We start from the raw sequence: 20,865 nt of genomic DNA, 5'->3' as shown, positions 1-20,865 counted from the left end.
CGTGTAGGAACAAGAAGGGGTATCGACAGGTCGCTCTGGGAAGGTACATTTGCCTGTTCAGACAGTAGATGATTTTACAAGAGGGAGAAAAAGAATGAGCCTACAGCTTCCCCACGAGGAGGGCGTCAGCTTGTGATACAAGGGGCTCGCTTGCATGTAAAGCTAGTAATGGTAGAGGTTGTATTTGAACCAAAGAAACGAGGCAAGAGTTCTGCATTGTACAGAAGTACGATGATTAAAATATGAGGTTTAAAAGGCACTGCGTTTCACTAAAAAGCTAGGGGTGAGATTTCAAAGCAAACTGGGAGTTCAGCCACATACCTTCTACGAATTTCAAAAAAGGATTTTTGTCTACCTTTGCTGAGCTGTTTTGAAAATTGACATAAATTCTTACATATCATTCGCTTTTAATAATTCAGAGCTCAGTCCTGGAGCACTAACTCAGGCAAAGTCGTGATTCATTTCAACGGGAGCTTTGCCAAAATAAGACTGTAAGGTTTGGGGGCTGTTCCAGTCTCAGGGAAAGAAATCCCTGTAAATATTGCAAAGCAAAAACTGTATCTTGGAGGTACCCAAGGTAATTTCTTTCCATTTCAGCAGTCAGACTGCTGATGCCAAGGCTGATTTGCGGCAGACTTTCCCTGGCTTGGGCGAGAGCAGAACTGAAATCCTTTTCTATACAATACTCAGTATTAAAGCTCACTTAACCCATCTTATGTTGTGACGGGGGACAGCAACTTGGGGCCACCTGGGGACAGTCTGTGCTGCTCTGCTGAGCCACGGCACACTGGGATGGACCTGTATGATGGACCTCTCACCTCCCTCCTTGCTTCTCCCCAGCTGCAGGACCCCATCCCCGGCCAAGCGCTGGCGGGCCAAGCCTTGCTCTGCCAGCAGCTGGCTCCAGGCCTCGGGCACTGCGGTGGCACAGGGCACGGCAGTGCTGCCCTGGAATGTTGCACATCTTCTTGCCCTGCTCAGAAAGGACCAGAGCCTTTGGCAGAGCTGGGTCCATAGTGCAGGAGTCAAACACGGCAGATCCATGCTTCCTTATCCTCTCAGGGGGTAATTTATCCCAACTGTGCTCGTTGAGGACATGAAAATCCCAGACTGACCCAGCCTGTAACTTTGGTGTTTCTTTTTTGTGCCTGAAGGTAGATGAGATGAATCAAACTTGGACTTGCACACGCAGGTCCAGATTTGGACTCAGCTCCTCAGGGATATTTAGATAGATGAAGCCCATTTATTTTACTGGTAGTCTTACTTTATTTCAGTGATAGAATTTAAATGGCATTTAGTTACCTCATTTGGTCTCCATAGGCTTAGCCTCAAAACCCTCAAAGCCCAAAGATGTCCAAGGAGTCTTGCTTGTCTGCAGCAAAACTGCATTTCTGAACTTGCCGGCCCATGTTCTTTGTGCAGACTTCAGTAGGCAGGTGATAGAATTCATCAGCATTTCCCCTGAACCCTTGCTCTGCTGTGTCTTCTTCCCTCAGCCTTTTTTGCTACTTGTTAGGTTATACTAACAACGGGTAGCTCTGAACAGTGAAATGGAAGATCAACCAGTGAGTAAATTGAAAGATGATCACCTTTTCTGATGGACAAGCTCACCTTTATGCTTTCAATTGCAGGGTGGTTTAGCTCTCTGCCTGGCTGGCTGCAGCCAGCTATTATTTGCTGACTTGGAAACAGATAACCAGATTTTAGAAGCAGGTCTGATCCAAGGCAGTTCAGATTCTCAAGACAAAATAGAACAGTAGTTTTCAAACTAAGCCTTGGACTTATCTTTCAGATTCCTCCTCGCAATGCAACACACGACACCTGTTAGCCAGAAGTTCTTTGTTTTAACTGTGCTTAAAAGGACTTTCTGTAGCAGAGATACAAGGTTTAGTTTTAAAATCAAAGTGCTCACACCATTCAACTTTTTGTATCATTCAAGGACAAAGATTTCTCTGCACTAGAACTCTTCTAAATCCTTTCGGGGAGCTCCCTGTCTGTTCAACAGGTAACACTGTCAGAGGAATGGAGATTGAGATTGAGATGGTAAGTGTCTCTGACTCGAATTCTGAGGAAGCCTGAGAGGCTTGCTCCTGCCAATGTGTAAACCAGGGAGTGGTCATACCTATGTTGTTTGAATTTAGTGTTTTGCTACTTTTTTGTCTATGAGGTAACTCAGAATGGCAACAGCTCTCCTGTTGAAATATTGTAATACAGAGATCTGCAGTGTTTGGTTCGTGGAGCAACTGTTCCACACCGTTCCCAGAAATCTGCGATTGCAGTCCGGGCTATCTTAGGTTAGGGTTTTAAATTGTACCTCCCAGAGACATTTGGGTATCTTCCAAGTTTAAATTAGCTTTGCAAGTGTTTTACCAGGGACCCGGTTCTCCTCTGCTGCTTAGGCACTAGCAGCACAGTGTCTCCCCAAAGCCTGGCTCCAGAGGAATCTGTTACACAGCCCAGGGGCAGGCGTAAAATCGCCAAATGACAGACCCTCACAAAGTCCGTATCACTGTGTGGGAAAGAAAGCAGAGCTTTCTAAGGTTATCTGTGTGCCCAGGCTGTCTCTTGGAAGGACAGGCATTCTTATTAGACTGTGTGTTTTAGAGAAAACTTCCCATAAATCACTGAAAAAGAAAGCGCGTATTCGTAACTTCATTGGGACAGTTCTTGGGGGACTGTTAAGAGGACATATAGTATTCAGCCCAATCTCTGGATGTTAATGGCATAGCCTTATCACGAGGTAAGGTATTAGAAATGTTTGTTTCTTTCTGCGTTATGTGGCTTGTTGGGGGCCCCTGATTAGAAGTAGCAACTATAAAACCCAAAGAAGCTGTATTTTGGAGGCAGCTTCGTGGGCCTGTCTGACGTTTATGTGAGGTTTCCCCGTAGCTCTGCCTGGGCTGGTTTCCGAGGGGCTGGTGAGAGGTGGAAGTGGCTGTTTGCTGCCATCCTCGTCCGTCTGAGCTGTTCCTAGGGATGTATTCCGGCTTTGCCGGAGAGTACGCTGCGGTTCGAGTGCTGACTGTAACATGAAACTTCTATTTCTCAAGCTATGTGGTGCCAACTTGCTTGTTAGAGCAATGCAGTGTTTTAAATGCTAGTGCCTGACTTCCCTGAATTACACACAGGCATGTATGTGCTCCTGTTACCTGTGCCTGTGGCAGGGGAGGTTGGGCTCTGCTCTGCTGCACAGTTTTTCATGTGCAAGGTGCTGGAAAACTTCCCCGAACTTGAATTTCCATTAATTTGACCCTCAAAGTGTTGTTTATGAGAAATGCACATATGTCATTTAGAGAGAGAGATTAGGTCTGTTCCGTGCATAAGTGTCCCTTCTTAGGTGGGGTCTTTACCTGCTGAAACAAACGTTTTCTGCCAGTCAGCATCAACTCTGAAATAAAGGGTCAGTCTTACATCTCATCTCCCTTTTATAATCCTTTATTAGCTTGTTATTAAAAGTTTTTGCCATCTGAAATCTCTCAAATCCCACAATTAGCCTGCCATCTAATACAAACATCCCTCTGAGATCCTTTTAGCAGCATATGTTCAACAGCATAATTTAGGGAGCCGTGAGGGCAGAAGAATTCCAAAGAGCATTGCCACTCTATATCAAGAAGCAGGGTTTGGCTGCCAGTAGTGCCCTGGCACTGTCAAACTAGCGAGGATGAAAAACATCCATCCATGGCATTCATGAATAAATGGATTGCAGTAAATCAAGCTCATTTGAAAAGGTCTCATTACCATTTGGTCATACAGAGATGCTGGTTTGGTCAGGGTGGAGCTAACCAGCTCCTTGAACCTGTGACATTCCCACTATTATTAAGCTCAGTCTTTTTTATTTACACTTCATAGTAAGCAAGTAAGCTGAATTAATAGTGACAGATACCAAATAGCCTTGATTTCTTAAAGCAAGATGTAGATGTTTCTTTGCAGACTACCTGAACATTAGAAAGCTAACCAAAATGCAGTAAAGGCATTGGTAGTATTTCCTTTGGTCATAATACATTTTGGATCTGGTCCTGAAAGAATCACTGCTTTTGTTTAGTGTAATGACCTGCTTAACTTTCCCAACACTGACATTATCTGTGTTAAAAAGTAAGCTTGCAGTGTAACACTTTGCAGAATAAAACTCGAATTAATAGGCCTATTAGTTTGGTAGTAATGTTATTTTTAGTATAAGATGCCAGTCCAAAGACTATACTGCATTTAGTACTTTACAGAGCTTTACAATGTGTTCCCAAAATTGGTATAGATGAGGGACCCCTATACGGCAGCGATTCCAGCCCAGACAGTGCAGGGGGATGGTCTGGGGAGAGAACAGCAGCCGTCTGCGAGCACTGCTAACTGCACACGAGGAATAACAGCAGACAGGACAAATGCCTTTGCTGAGAACTCCGGTGTAAAAGGATGGTATTGAACGCTGAAGTATCGGCTAATCCATAGCGCCATAAATATGCATTCACATTAATAAAATATACAGGCCAAATGGCAGGCTGTCCTTTCGTGCAGAGTAGACTCTAAGCTGACAGTGAAGCAAGGACCTGTTTGATGTACTGTGGTGTTATTTCTTCTCCTGCAGCTCATGCTGTTATTTATCTTCCACTTGCAGCTTCTCGCAGTCAGTGAGCAGAGGCAATTTCTAGTGTGCAGAAAAAGAGCTCGTTCAGCAGCATTAAGCGCTTCCTCTGGGGCTGACCCCATCTTTCTTCTTCAGTGTCAGCGAGGCGGCTGGTGGTAGTTTGGGGAGGTCTGAGCTGGGCTGAGGCTGTGCTTGCGAGAACTGCCTGCCTAGCCTTTGGGTGGAAAAGCACTGACTCCGTGAGTTTGCCATCAGAAACGTAGGATGGCACCTCACCAGAGCAGCAAAGGACAAGGAGATCACTTCCACATCGATTTAGCCGTCGTAACTCACAGCAGTTGTACAGACAGGCTTTCAGCCACGTTGCAGGTTACCACAGAAACAGCATTCCCTGTTATCACCTATTCCCATGGGAAGGACTGTAGCACTTGTTCTGACTGTTGTTCGTTCAGCTGCCCTTCCCCCCAAAAAGGGAAACCTTTGCATGCCTTCCTTTTTTCCATAGAATTTTAGGAGCATCTGCTGCTAAAAGGGTCATGTCCCTGCTTGTAATTAAACAGACAGATTTAGAGCTTGCTGCAAACACTGATTAGATTATTGTTTTCCAGCACTTTAAGATAAATCTGCATAAATTCATGGGTGACAGGCTGAAGGAGATCTCTTCCATCTCCTTACCCCAGGGCTGATGTTCTGTATCGAGGATGCGGCAGTAAATCCCACACTCTTCTAATTAGCACTGCTACTTCTGCAGAGCCCATCTGGGGAGCTCCCTGGTGCCGGGAAAGCTGTGACCACAAAAGTGTTAGAGGAGTGTTTGGTGATGCCATGCTCCAGCATCGCTGCCCATCCCCTCTGCTGAGGCTGGGGGGGGCCCAGCCTGGCTGCTGAACCCCATCCCAGGTAACCTGTCTCCTGCAGCCCCTCACATAACTGCAAGCAGCATTTCAGGATGGTACGACCAAGGGACTCAATGTGGCAGCAGAAGGGTTGTGCTGCCCTTCTTGCCCCTCGCTCCCAGGTGGTGTTTTAACAAATGCCGGCCAAGTCACCTTATTCCAGGAGTAAATTAACCCACGGCTGCCGCCCTATGCTCTGCAGCCCCAGCAACAGCCGTGTGGGTTTCCCCCAGTGGCAGCGATCATGTCGATGAATACAAGAGTAATTGTGTAAAAGGGCTACTGGGACAGGAATGTGTTTTCTTTCTCAGCTGCTCTTACCAGCTTGCAGACATCTCCCTGTCGCAGCGGCTGGGCTGTGACAGAGCAATGTCTCTTCATGCCACACTCGTCTGCCTGATGGAACAACTTTTCCTCAGTGCATTCCTACTGCAGCTTGTTGCTGCTTGGTGGAAGATGCCAGGCTTTGCGTGGTTTCTCTGTCCCCATATCCTACTGAGGCAGTGGCATACAAAGCCAAAAGGAGAGCTGGCAGGCAATTAGCAACTCGGACAAACCAACCACAAGTAGTTCACTCAAAACAAGGCAGTTGCTGTGTCTCCTAAGTGCTTAGGCTCCTCTTAGTCCTTCAGCATCTCATGCCACTGGCCATGTTCAGCAAATGGCAATGAGCTCAGGGCTTGGCCATTAAAACGGCTGGGATGCAGGGCTGTCTGTAACTGAAAGCAGAGCATGGTCCTCATACTTGAAAAGGAGTTTTTCAACTTAGATTTTATTTTTTTTAAAAGTAATGCATGACACACTTAAGCTGAGGACATTCTGCACAACAGCTGTGTCAGAGAGATTTGACAATACCAGGATTTGATGTCAATTATAACTGCTAGAAATCTGATTGCAATGGCTGGCAGGTTATCTGTGTAATAATGGGTATGTTATAAAATAGGTTGCTTAGCATCTTTGGGGCTCTCTGCTCTAGTTCTGGGGAAAAAAGCTGTCCTATCTGCCTTTTGCTTCCTTCTCCCTTCTTTTAATATTTAAGCTTGGGTACACTGAATGTTCAGAGGGTCAGAAATACCATAAAATTGGTCCATATTTATCAGAGACACAACTTAAAAGATAGAGAACTTTTGTACGAATGCACAATAGCGAGGCTGAACAGCAAAGACCATTTTACTTTGTCATAAGACAAATGACTGGAAATATCTTACCTCCGTTATGCAACTCAATGGTTCAGCCTCTTTTGAAATGTTGTGTTTCAGTTCTGGAAATGATAGAGAAAAAAAAATTGAAAGGATTCAGTGAAGGGTAATGAAAATGATTAGAGGCACAGAGAACCCTTCATATGAGGAGAGATTTAAAAAGATTAGGCCCGCTTAGTTAAGACGAGATAAATAAGCAGACATGATAGAGAGATGTGGGGTAATGAATGGCACAGAAGAGGCATGCTGGGTACTTTTATGTGCTGTTTTCCAAAATTAAAAGCTGAGAGAAGAAAACTGTAAAAAAATAAGAAATTCATTTATGATAAAAAACAGCGGACACATTTTAACTATGTTTTCTGCAGCGCTGGCTTCACCTGTGTAAGCCACTGTCACAGGGAACAGAGATAATGAGCTTAGGAAAATTATGAAAAGGATTGGCTGCTCTGGGGAAAATCGTGAGCTTGCTGAGAGGAAAAGGGAGTTCTCTTGTAGCTTTGAATGGGAGCAGGATTCACCAGTTGGCATGGTCCCAAGGCTGCTGAAATGGACCGCCAGCCTCACTGGGCTCTGGGTATTCATGCACTACGCACAACTGCCTATGCACTACATAGTTACCTGCTTTGGCTGCCTTTGGTGATGTAAGATGACTTGATGTCTCATCCAAGTTGAGCAGGTAGGATCTCTCCCAGCATGTTTTCAGGGAACACATCTTTTCCAACATCCCTGTTTTCTGTAATGTCTGTGTAGGTCATGTATTGAGGAAGCTCTTGCTTTTCAATTGACCTTCTTGGAGGGTAGCTCTTGGTGCTTTACTCAGCCAAGAAAGTTTAGTTCCTCTGCTTGACTCAGTCATGTGGGAAGGAAGATCAAGAGAAGCTGTAGCAGATTAGATCTAAGGTCCAGCCAGTTCCTCCACCCAAAGAAGATCAATGGTACAAACCTAGAGAAGAACATTTGATCAGAGTGTGGATGCATGCAGGATACTTCCCTCTCCCATTTTTCAACTGGAGATTACCTTAGCCAGAGGCTATAGTGGTGTTAACCAGTCCTTGACCAAACTTAGGAATGCAGTCCATGAATCATAGGGCTTTATCATGCAATACAGCCTTTGACTAGATGTTGAGAAAGTTATTCTGATCTTTTTCTTTTTAAACCCCAAACCCATGCTTACTCTCGTAGAGAAACTCTCTCCAAAGAGGCTTGATTACAGGTTAACATACAGGCTTTCCTTTACAGATTTTGAGGCAGTAACAGGATTTCTGTATGTGTGAAACAATAAAAATTAAATAAGATTAAAAAAACGGCTTCTAGGTAGTAGTAGGATGGTATCACATATGTTGATCTTCTCTATTAGTCTGGTTTAGAGCCCTCAGACAACCTGATGGGCGCTTGACTGCTTAATGAGCCTTCCCAAGCTTCACAAAACAGGCAATGTTTAAAGACTAGTTTCTTCCTTTTATCTTACTAGAATTTCACTGATTTTGAACTAGGACTGGCAATTCTGGTGCCCTAAAGCAACAGAAATTGAAAAAGGATAGGTGCAAGAAGGTATTAAAAGGTGTTAAAGGAGGGATTAAAATATTTATGAAGGACTTGATCATTGAGGTAATTGCAGAGGTTTCCCTTTACCATGCTTCCAGGATCATCAGACGTGCACATGATGCAGAAGAGAAGCATTTGGGGGCAAAGTGGATCTTCCATCTTTCTTATTCATATCAAGTAAATCACCTCTCATAACTTTGTAGGACAGATTAGGAAGGGGACCTGTGTTTCACATCTGAGAGGTGTTCTCCTGGGCATCTCGCAGAACTTTTAAACCACATTACAGGCTTTCTCTAATGGGATTAATTTCCTCTGAAATAATCAGAAGAGTGTCTTCTTTCTGTATGTATCATACGTTAGTTCTCTTGCCCCAATTAAGGAGTCCTTTGGTTAATCAACACCGTCATAGAAGTGAAACATCACCAAAAGACAGGGGAATAATAATATGATCATGCATAGTTCCTATCTCAATTAAATTTCAGCATTGTTTACAGTCACAGAGTCTTTTTGCCTGGGGTCATCAGGCAGTACATCCATTCCATGGGCAGAGCCTGCTGAGAGGTGACGCACCAAGCTTTAAATAGGTATTTATTGATGTGCCTAAATGCCACTTAAAAATCTGGGCAAAGATGACTTGGACAAGTTTTCACAACTGAGTCACTGATAAGGCTAGAAAAGGAGTAATGAACACAACTTAAACCTCTAAGTCTTTGTATTTGTAATGAATATATTTTCTGCTTCAGTTCAATGTGTGTGTGTTTTCCCTGAGTTTGTGCATTTGATTTGCTCTGCAAAGGAACAATGTTGAGGGAATAATTAAGGATCTTTTCAATACTTTTCTCATAGATTCAGAGCATACCTAGTGACAACCTGAAATCTTACTCTGGAGATGCTGGATATCCAGCTGCTTCCTTGGGCTCCATTTTAGTCTTTCTGGAAGCTCTGTCCTAAATAAATTTACACAGCCCTGATAGTTTGTGTTTTACTTGATAAATTCCTGCTTATTGCACTATCCCAGGCAATTCCATGCTATGGAGTCGTTTGGGATCACCTTCCAGGAAAATTGTGCCTTCCTGTCACTCCTGCCAGTAAGTAGGTTTCCTGATGAAACAATTTAGTGTACCTTTTCTATATAATTTTGAATTTAATTTTCTTCCTTGGATGGTCACATGGCTGGTACACATGCCTTCAGACTGTAGTGAACTCAAGGGTAATTACAGCCTTCCACAAATTCCTGTTCAGGAGTAAGTTTTTTTGTTCTAGCAGCAGTTAGTTCAGCTTTACAGCACCTCCTGAGGGCTTTGGGCTACCCACGATGTCTTTGCAAGAACTCACCTGGAAGAGACGTAACCAAAATGAAGCTCCTCACTGCGTTGATACAGAATCTGTCTTCAGCAGCCCACACAGCTTTTTGACGAGCATGTCTTTTGCTCTGACTGGCAACCATTGTATACAGTCATGATCACATGGTCAAGCGGTCTTCCTTATTACAGTCCTACAAGACCTGTACCTATTCATATATTGTGAGTTGCTCCCACTGACATCACTAGGATTCCTCAAAATAGGTACATTTAAGCAAAATGGACAGTATTGTGGGATTGGAATCTATCTGTGAGAACTGTAATATATCTGATCTAGAATAGATTTCTTCAAGATAATTATAAGTTTCCATTGCTGTAGCAAACAGCTTTTGGTGGCTTCATGAAATACCGGTTTCTTCAGAGTCTTCTCACACTGGTGATCTAAAAGCTGTTATTTCCGATAACGTTAAAGTTGAAGTATTCACATTGTGTGCTGTTGATATCACTGCACATTACAGGGTGATGATCCAGAGGATACACTCTGGAACTTCACATGCCAAGATGGGGAAAATCAATCTCTGTTAATAAAAAAAGGCAGGCCCAGTGGCGCAGAAAATCACTACTCTGGAGCCTTAAAGAGGCTCCTTCAAAAATTCATGATTATAGAATGGAATCCTGGGCTACATTATAGTCCTGAAAGAAATCAGGATATGGAGGGGAAAAAATCCAATTTTCATTAAGTGGAGAAAATAAAGAATAAATCCCATATGCAGACATAGTCATTGATCACATGGAACGTAATTATATGCTCAATAGGTATGAGCGTTTTCCAGGTTTCCCAAGTAGCCAATACTTTTCCCAAATACTTTTCAAAGTTAATTTTTCTTTTCTTATTGTTTATTCATGCCCCTAGCACTAAATCCATCTGAATAAAGTTTCTGATTGTTCTCATCAACTGCTATAGGGTAGCTGCAGGACATTTTAACCTATGGTGATATACAGACATTTAACAAACTGAGCATTGACCTAATGACTTAAGCTTACTACTCTGTAAAGTATTTGGTGATGTCTCCTGCTGATGGTATCCACAATGTATGGATATGGATACGGATATGCCTTTCTCACAGTATGCAATAAATAGCAGAGAGCAAATATCTTTGCCCTCCTTATGTGCACTGTGCCTACAGCCATCCTGACGAGTGGCTTCTATAATACAACAGAAACTTGAAGACACTAAATACCTTTCTTAAAAGCAGATTTCCAATTTTCTGTCTACGGGGAGTCTGAATTCTTGCGTCACAATCATTTGGGACCCAGAATAATTAATATTCAGTCCTGCAGTATAGGTGGGTGTGATGGATGATAATTTGGATGGTCTTTGGCTTGAAACATGGCTTTTGCACAATTAAGGCCAGAAGAATTCCAGCTTCATCTGTACAGTATTTTAGCTTTCAGCCTTGGCATACCTGTAACGCAGTATTTGTATGGAAGAGACTGGATTATTTTAGATATAATCTGGTCAGCTGCCTGGAAATACAGCCACTCTAAGTGTATGCTACAAGGCCTTTTAACATATTATCATGCACCAAACTATTTCTTTTTTAATTATTTTTCACATATTTAATGCAGCTGCAGATCTATTCATGAAGGAACGTTTCAGTAGTCCAGCTGATCAGCTCAAAACCAAGAAGAAGCTTCTGACAGTTCATCTTCTTGCTTACTTAAGCACGGCTGAGTCATGACTACAATTTATCCAGCACTTTCTTTAACTTTTATTTATTCATTTATTCATTCATTCATTCATTCATTGTTAGGGTGCATGTGTGAGGGGCTTGGGTGAGTGCAATTTACTGTCATGTAGATGCCATCATCCCTGACTTCTGAGGTAAGCTGAGACTGAAACACTTTTTCACACAAGTACCGATTTTTCATCTGTTTTGTGTAACAATATATTCATAACATTGGACTTCTCAGAACTCATTTGAATTATTTTCATTGCAAAGATAGACAAAGAGGACAGCTGAGAGACAGGAAAAAACTGGTCTTAAAATTCAACACTTACTTATATTTATAAATTTTCAATAGCATTGACTACATGAGCTGGAAAAGATCAGTTTTAATTGGGGCACTCAGCCCTCTCACAACTTTTAACTTGCCCTTCCTCAGTACATTATTAAAGAATTTGCCAGCAAAGATAACATAACAGCCAATTTGCACTTGCTGCTCTGCACTGTATTTTGAACTGATGTGCTGAGGGAAGTCCTGTCTGTACCCAACTGGGTTGGCACACAGACTTGCCAAGCTCAGAAAAGTACATTTTAATTGTAATGCCCCCAAATTAGGAGCACATTTGCTAGCATTCCTCATTCCGAGCTTCCCTCTGCAATTCTCCTCCCCGGCTCTTTTTTCAATGAGCAGGAAAGACACACGTTGAATTACACTAAAGGCAAGTGATGGGTGGGAACAAACTCTTGCAAAAGGTAAGCAGCTGCTTAGTATTCAGGAGCAAGCAGAGCACTTCAGCTTCTGCAAACAGCTCATGTGGGATCTACTTTTATTTGGCAAGGAGGATGCCTTTCCCACCGTGCAGCACCTTTCTGGAGCTGCAGCCGTAGCTGAGGAATTCAGCAGATGTCAGTCGATACAAAGGGGCACGATTCTTTGCTAAGCCAGTCAGGTGAATGAGATGGTCTGCTTCAGTGCTGGAAAAATTGAGAGGGGATTTGTTGTGGTAACTGAGCACGTTATAGAGAGGTGTCTTTGTTTCCGTGCCCCACTGTTTATTGTGAGAAATCACCACCATGGTAGTTATTGCTGAATCACAGGATGCTCCAGGGAGGGGATTACTCGTGAGGGGTGGCTGCCGGGCTGGTGTGCACCATCAGGCCGGTGTCTGGCTGTGCCTGGGCTCAACTCACAGCAACACAGCGCTTCCACCACGGCTTGTTATCGCAAGCCTCCCAGCCAAGGGAAAACTGAGGGGTGAAGTTTTTTAGTGTCTGTCTTTCTGTCTCCCCACTGTTTCTGTGCTTCTGTTTCAAGGGACTCTGCGAGCTTTTGGCTTCTGCTGCTCCTACTGAGGTTAACTTGCTTCCTCACAGAGATGGAGTAAATGTTGTGGTTCTGTTTGCAATCTGACCCTCAGCTGTGGTGTACAAGCAGGCCTTTTGTACCCAAAACAGCTCCAAATTACTGTACATAAACCATAATCTTCCAGTGGGAGCACTGTAGTTTTCCATTTTGCTGCTAATTGGATGATGCGCTTGCAATAGTCTTTGTTAACATGGCTAGCGCTGGGCAGGGCACAGTGATGGAAGGCTTTTATTTAGAAATCTTGCAAAAATGCAGTAACTGTCCCCATTTGACAGCAATTGAAACCAATTGTCAATTAACTAAATAACAGCCAATTAGCTTGAAGAAAAAAAGAAGAAAATTGCTTACTTCACATTCTTTGTTGAAGCGAATGCCAGTCAGAGGGTGGGAGGTTTTTTTCCTTCTCCTATGAGAAGACAAAATGGCAAAAGATGTGCAGAAAATGAACAGTGGGGGTTTTTTTTGAGTACCATCTTTTTCTCACACAAAACGTTTTAGAAACTAGATAAGAACATCTTAAGCTCCTGAGACATTTCATTTCCTTTGATTTTATAAAATCAAAATTACAATCATTATGCAAGCACAATTTTTCCTCTTTTCTTTCATGCCGCTGTAGGATACTTTAAGCACAAGGGCAGCTCCACTGAAGCTGGCTGCCTTCACAAGAAAAGACCAGCAAACAGCTGGCTGATGGGCAGGATTGCAATATTAATATTTGCATCCCCAGACCAAGCCCTTCCTCCTTCATATTTTATGGACTTTGCAGGGTCCGTAGGTGAGATGTTGTCAGAAATTGTAAGGTTAAAAAAATCTAAAGAAACCAGAGGCCTTAGGAAGCAGCTAAGTGGTGCTGTCAGGACTGGTGTTTTGGTCTTAGATCCCTCTAAGACCCATGTTTCATGTCTGTGTTCTTTCTTGAATTTGGGCAATCGTGCCAAAAGGCATTGATTCAGTCAAGACCATTGCACAGGGAAAACCAGCAACACCACTGGCAGGAAGAAAAAGACGCTCTCCTGGTTTATTGCTGTTTAATTTAACTATTAGCTCAATACCATCTCCCCAAAAGAAGCAGTGCAATTCAACACGAAGACTAAAACTTGATCCTATCGGCTTCCAGCTGTGGCCCAGTCCCAGGGCAGAGACTAATGTCTGCACTGGGTCTCTGACAGCTGGGCTTTCAGTGGATGATACGCTGGACCGAAGAAGAGCGTGGATTTGTCCAAAGAGACAGTTGCTACAAGCTAACTTAATATTGCTGGGTTAGTAAGAGACAACCATTTACTCATGGATTCTTGGCTTTGAATTTTTATTGCATTTTCCTCACAAACAGTTAAGGCTAGCAGTTAATGCACAGAGGCATTACGTGGCCTTTCTTCTTGCCTGTGGGGCTGGACCATAGCTGGTCCCTTGGGGTTGACATCAGGGCTGTGTCTGCCTAATATCCATTAGTGGCATCAATCAATAATTCTTCACTTAGACTTTTTACTCGTTGTTCAGAAAGATTTTATTAGGCTACTTTGAGCGGCTCACAGCACCATTTCACAGATTTCAAATTGTGTTACTCTTTTGTTAATACTTTTAGGGCCCGTGTTTCATAATTGGGTAGTGGAGGATGAGATGTATGTCTTTTAACCGTTGGGAAAGCAGCAAATATTGGATGCTTTTTCATTAACTGATGTGAGATTCTGCACTGCACAGATTGATCTGTTACTTTCTTACAGGAACATTTTACACCTGAATGCAAGTTCAAAGAATCAGTATTTGAAAACTACTATGTGACGTATTCTTCAATGATCTACAGACAGCAACAGTCTGGCCGGGGTTGGTATCTGGGTCTTAACAAAGAAGGAGAAATAATGAAAGGAAACCACGTGAAGAAAAACAAACCTGCAGCACACTTTCTTCCAAAACCATTAAAAGGTAATTGCTTGGGTTTGCTCCATCTATCTGAACTGACATTATCTTGTGTCAGAGATGTTTAATTGCTATGCATACATATTTGAAGGGTTCAGCTACTTATATAACAGGAGTATAGTGTTCTGTAACACACTGTTAATCTAACCAGAGCTGTGTTTCTCTATGTTACCTCTGCATTTCTCTAATCTAACCAAAAACACATACTAGTTTCTTTGTGCCTGAAGTCCACACTGTCTCCGTTATAGATAATGAAGACTCTGCCCGGAATGGCCCAAACGTCTGCTTACAGGCCATTAACGACTTGCTGTACAGCTTGTCAATCTGTGCTTTATGGTACAGGATGTTTGTTTGTCTGTTTTTGCCTGGGATAAAGCTGTAATGTGTGGTGCTTATTAAACCACAATTAATGTGGCAACAGCATATGACATTAAAGGTAATAATGCATGTGGCTTATGTATACTGCTGCGTATTAAAAGCTAGGACTTACAGTCATCTCAGTTAACTGAAGGAACCATATCAGGACTGTGGTCAGACTTGGCTCCCTCTTTGGTCAATGCAAAGAGGGAGATCTCAGTCGATGTATAGACGTGCTCCCTTTCTCCAGAAGAAATAGCTTCCATATGCTCCTTCCTTTAAAGGAAGGACGCCTTCTACTTCCAGGTTATGCTCTTAGGTAGCCTTTTAAGGCAGTACCATTTTGAAATCAGAGAGGTTATTTCAAAGGTGCATAGCCCTGGGTGGATGCTGGACTAGTCTGGCAGACTACATTTAGGACTAGGTGTTAGGCAACTGATGTGGAGGTTGATACTCACTTCTAACGTGTGTGAAAACAAAGGAAACAGAAGACTGAAAATCCATTTTTGCATCCACCTGCTTAGGCTACATATACAAGTAACAGGTCAAATCACAGCTGTTGACAGTGCTACTTCACCATTAATAAGGAAATGTTGATTTATATCATCTTAGGTCTATCTTGCAGAATTTTGTAAATGCAGTGGGTAGGTGGGCGATTTAACTGGGAGAGGGAGGGAGCTGTTGTTTTTCCCTTCTCTAAAATATCATTCCCTTGAAGAGGACCTCAGAGGTTCTTAGGGAGTGTTTGAAATGGAAGAGGTCTCCTTGCCGTGTTTCATTTACTCCTTACGTTGCATATTGCTGAACAAAAAAGCCCAATGGTTCTTCACAGCTGGACTTTGCACCAACAGACAGAGTAGCCCCTAACACGTGCTGACGTGCTGCCTCTCTTTTGCTTTGCAGTGGCCATGTACAAAGAGCCTTCTCTCCATGATCTCACAGAGTTCTCAAGATCTGGAAGTGGGACCCCAACAAAGAGCAGAAGTGTTTCAGGAGTGCTAAACGGGGGTAAATCCATGAGCCAAAACGAGTCAACGTAGCCAGGTTCAGGCAAGCCAAGTGCTCTCTAAACAGAACCTTACCTCTGGATGCAGTTGAATTCTTACTAGCAGTCTTTCATCCAAACGTTCAATTGCCCAGGACAAGCCACCGAACTTGCATAGGTCACTCGTTTATCAGCCATTAGATCTACTGGTTGTCAAAGGATATACCCCAATAATGTAGAATATGCTTGTGCATATCACAAGGCACTTGGATAGCCAGAAAACATAACTGCGGAATAAATCTCGGAGAAGAAATGTCCAGCTCTTTCTCTCTCTCTCTCTTTCTCTCTCTCTTTTTCCTATGCTTTGTGGAATACGAAACAAAAACATTTCACAGCATTCACTGCTGATAAGAATTTGCTTTCCAACTCAGAAAAAGACCACTTTTGCTCTTCAAAGGAAATTTTAATGCTTGTATGTTTTATAGGGGCAAACAAAAAACAAATATGTAAACTCTGTTGTTTCCTTGGCTTACCGTTTTATATCTAAGGCTTGATAAAAAATGTATCCTTTAATTTGGAATAGTGCAACTTTTTGATTTCTGAACTCCAATGGGTCTTTAAAGCTATGTCTTTAAAAAAAATAATTAAAAATTCAGGGTTGGAACTGAGAGTTGGTGTCTCAGGCTCAAGCAAACAGTGTTCTTGTGGTTTTAAACACAATGAAATATAAATTTTTATAGATTTGTAGTTTCTGGTAAAGTTCTTGTGCTAACCCCAGTCTGTAGGAATTGACTTGTTTTGTTATCCCAAGTGGAAGTTAACAGAAAGGGATAAAATTATCCTCCAGTGTAGATTTCTCTTAATTCCATTTTGTGTGTCATGTTAAACTATTGTTGTGGCTTCTTTTCTAAAGACAGAAACTGTGGAATTAAGGTGACTTAATTTTTTTATAAGAAACGTCTTATTTGTAAAAGTCCTTCTTTCACTGTAACGGGCACGTGAATATTGTGTAGGAGGAAGCGTTAGGACAGGTTACCCCTAAACAACATATACTTATACATGCTATTGGAAACAATTGTTTAAAAAAAACCTGTAGTTAGGTTTCCATTTAGGTCATCATGTCTGTTGCATGGGAGAAAGTTGGAATCTTGGCATAGAGTTGCATGATGTGTAAGATTTTGTGCATTAATCATCGTTGGATTCTGTGCTCCAAAACTGACATAGTTCTGTACAGGCAGCTTTCTGCCTCGTACAAAAGAGTTGTTTATTATTTGTTGTATACACAACCATGCACTGAATAAACTATTTATATTACGATGTACTTTTTAAAAAAGCTTGTTTGATTATATGATGTACATCTGTGGTTAATTTCAAGGGAAAGGGTTGGCAGTTAAATTATAAAGTTATAAAAGACACTGTAATTAATGTTCAAAATCTTTCTGTGTAATGGGTTATTCCCCTGTAATGCCATACACGATACAAATCAAAACATGTTCTTTCTTTTGGATATTGTTAGAACTGGTCTTACATGCCCAGCCGAGATACTCAAAACATAGTGACGATTAAGTGCCACAAAGTCTTGGTAACAGCCCCTCTGCCATGCGCTGCTGGAGCCCCAGTGAATTGCGCTCCTCTGCTTTGAGCTTCTCCACCTTCTCCGTGTCTGCCCTCCCTGTTAGACTTTCCTTAGTGCAGCCACGTAGTGCTACCTCGCAGCGCACCTCCTGAGAGCCCTCGGCACAGGGGGTCCCAAAGAGAGACGGTGAGTCAAGCACTGCTTGTGCCAGGGTGGCACCTTGAGGATGCTCGGCGTTTGCTGTGCATCACTGCGGGTACACTTTAGGGGCCAGCTTAATCTGGTCTTGAGGGAAAAGGTTCCTGTGCCTCCCGCCTTTGTGGACATGCTCTGGAGAGAAAACATCCCTCTCTCCTGCCTTTTGTCTCTGAAAACATCAGTGAGAACTTTTCTCATCTACAACATGCAGGCAGCTCTGGCAGGTGAGCTTCACTCATCAAGGTGTTTCAAAAAGTCCTAGGAGGAACAAGTTTTCATCATGGGTGTCTGAAGAACCCGTTCTGGAAGGGAATAATGGAAATGGAGGCAAAAAGCTACCTATAAATGTTAGGCTGAAATTAAAAACAGATATTCTGCTGTCTGCTCTGTGTGCCTCCCACTTGACCAAGTTGGAATTAGACCTCAGACCAGGTTGGGACAATGGTTTGGTTTTTTTGTAAGGTTGGGGCTGAGAGAGGAGAGAAGGAGATTATGTTTCAGATCAAACCCCCAGATTTGTTGTTTTTTGGCAAATAGTAGGCAAAGAGCTCTGGCTTGCTGAGCTCCCATATTGGAGCAGGGTGTTGCCCTCCCCAAATACCACCATATTCCTGTCCTTCAGAGGGCCTGGACGTCCTCAGCTCCCCCCTTTCCAAAGGGTGAAGAAGGTGGGAGCACAACCAATGCCATAGAAATCCGTAAAAACTGAAGATGTGGCTGTGATTGCTCCAGAGGTTTTGATAACTCTGTGGTTCTGGAGCATCTGTTCCCTTCAACTAAAGGTGGTATGCCCTTGTGGAACATTTCTCTTAACCCTCCTAACCCCTAACGTCAAACTTATTGGGGTGCATGTTCCAAAAAAGGAGTCCGAGTGCCTTAGGAACATAAAACCTGAGTAAAAAATAGGCATATTTGTGGCAAAGCTGAGTGTTTACTATCCTAAAGATAACTGGAGGTCTGCTGCTTTGCTTTGTAGCTGCAGTCTTACTCTTATTCGCCATGCCCAGTACCTCCAACCCTGAAGGTCATCTGCAGTGAAAGAAAAATGCTCATCTCACAAATTGTCCCTTCTGAGATCTGTAGTCTGACCCATCTTTCATATTGACGTTGGCATCAGCTGTGAGCGTTCACTGCCAAGTCTCTAGTTTCAAAGGTTTCTAATATACCAAGCTAACAAAGGCCACTCTTGGATTGAGATGAGAAGAGAGATACGGTGATAGATGAGCCATAAACAGCTGTTTCTGACAATTGCATTAAATTTCTGACAAACCTGTTCCAACAATAGGTTTTCCTTCAGATTATTGTGGACTGAAAGGGTAATACTCTTGGTAGAGTCCTGATAGCAGACAAAAGCTCAGGTACGGTATGAGCAAGCCGGGGATTATGCCTGGGGTTTTACAGGTAGTCTCTGGAACCATAGCCTAGGATCTGATAAGAAGAAATAAAGTTAAATGTGCATTTGCAGACAGTGAAGTGAAGGTGATATTCTGACCCAGCCAGCAAAGTCTCTTGGGTAGACAAGAGTGTGGCTTCAGCAGAGGACCAGATTAAGGAGCCAGACTCCAGAGTATTTATTTATCCTTCAGCACCCATAGACTAGAAAGTTAAACAGATGACTCCTGGATAATACCCTCCTTTAAGAAATCTGCTAGATGTTGGAAAGATGTCCATATTGATGGTGGCCTGTCAAAAGAAAACTTACAGCCTCTGGTCAACCCACTCTGCTCTGCCGTACGATCCGTAGCAGAGTACAGTTTAAGATGCACACCTGGAATAAGGACAAAGCCTAGGGGCTGGTATGAAACCGAGCCCTATGCTGGCCGTGAGCCACTAACCATCTGCAGAAGGCTTGGTCTCAGGCCCTTCTGTTATTGCCAATGTGATGGCTGACACCTTTCGTCTGCCATTTCTCTTGTCCCTGCCTCTCCAGCAATGCTGCCCGTGCTCTGTGCAGCATACCGTGGGCCTGGAGTTGGCTCAGGAGGTGCAAAACCGGCACAGCAGCTTTGTGATGCACCTGGGCTTCACTTGGCAAAGCCCTGAGCCACCGCAGAGGCTGTGCAGAGACCTTATGAAAGGCTGACTAATACTACCTGCCAACCCAAAAGAAAAGAGGTCACCCATGAAACTGGGAGGAATACTGCTAGGATCACAACTATTATGAGGCAAAATTGCAGCCTTTTGCGATGCACTTGTCAGAGCCGCTTTCTTAGAGGTCTCTGCAGGGGGCTCAGGCGTTGCCTGCTTGGCCTGATTTTGGGGTGAGGGAGGGTGGGAAGAGCTCTTCTCTGTATCGCAGAAATCCTCCTTTTTTTTATTTTACTTTTTTTCTTTTAATTTACCTCATGCTACCTCATAGCATGGTTGTATCCCCGTAGCCTTGCTCATCGCTGGCACGATGGAAGACAATTCCCTACTTAGGGAAGAGATCTCCAAGGTACCCCAGGGAAGAACGGTGCCCCTTCTGCAGCACCGTCTGGTGTCCCCCACTGCTGGTTTCCAGCCCACGGGCCAGGTTTCCCAGTGGGATAAAGACGGTGTAACAAGCTCAGGGATGCTGTGGTACGCCAGGCCTCTCCCCAGCTGAGCACTAGCACGAGAGCAGGTCTGGCAGAGCTCTGCTGTGTCTTGAGTATCTCTGCATGGAGACCAGAGTCAGCTCTAATGGGTTTAAATGTCTCCCTGACATATCCGTGACCAGGACACTTTTGCAGGACAGAATCTGTACGTAACAACCTCCTATCTTCTAATAAATAATTCTCTCTAAAACAGTCTCCCTCTTGTCTGGGCTCTTATTCTTATCACTGCAGATATTTAAGGGCTCTCCACCCCACTACCAGTGCACTACACCATTGCTTAGCTTTCCTTGGGATATAGACCCTTCTTTATTAACATTGTCCTTTTCCTATGTCTTTCTGAACAAGAGGGGCAATTTCAGTGGTCAAGTTGCCATCACGAGACCATCACAGATGGATCCTTCAATTTGCTGTAACCTCGACATGGTCCATGGAAGACACAGAAAGTATGATGTGTTTTACCTCAGGGAACAACTACTCTAAATATTGGAGCTCAGTTTCCAATATGGTGTAAGACCAAGACAAAAAGCACCATGGTTTTGTCTGACATTGGCTCTGCAAAAATGATGTAACAGGGTAGTAGAAAGCCTATTTAAAATAAATTTATTTCTTAGGAAAAAGCTCTACCATGCAATTTACTCTGAATAAC

The 20,865-nt window shown here is 43.2% G+C and overlaps 1 protein-coding gene across 1 annotated transcript in view; it reads left to right on the top strand.

Annotated features, from left to right (window-relative positions):
* Nucleotides 1-16,357, top strand: part of FGF13 (fibroblast growth factor 13) — a 60,084-nt gene extending 43,727 nt beyond the window's left edge. The window contains exons 4-5 of the mRNA XM_009705168.1: nt 14,332-14,530; nt 15,785-16,357. Of these exons, the coding sequence (XP_009703470.1) occupies nt 14,332-14,530; nt 15,785-15,921 (336 nt within the window). The 3' untranslated portion in view covers nt 15,922-16,357. The remainder of the gene's footprint in view (nt 1-14,331; nt 14,531-15,784) is intronic.
* Nucleotides 16,358-20,865: the final 4,508 nt, after the last annotated feature.

The sequence above is a fragment of the Cariama cristata genome, unplaced genomic scaffold, assembly GCF_000690535.1.
Source record: "Cariama cristata isolate BGI_N322 unplaced genomic scaffold, ASM69053v1 scaffold9078, whole genome shotgun sequence".
Classification (NCBI taxonomy): domain Eukaryota; kingdom Metazoa; phylum Chordata; class Aves; order Cariamiformes; family Cariamidae; genus Cariama; species Cariama cristata.
The sequence above is the reverse complement of the archived record's forward strand: the minus strand, read 5'-3'. Positions and strand labels throughout refer to the sequence as shown.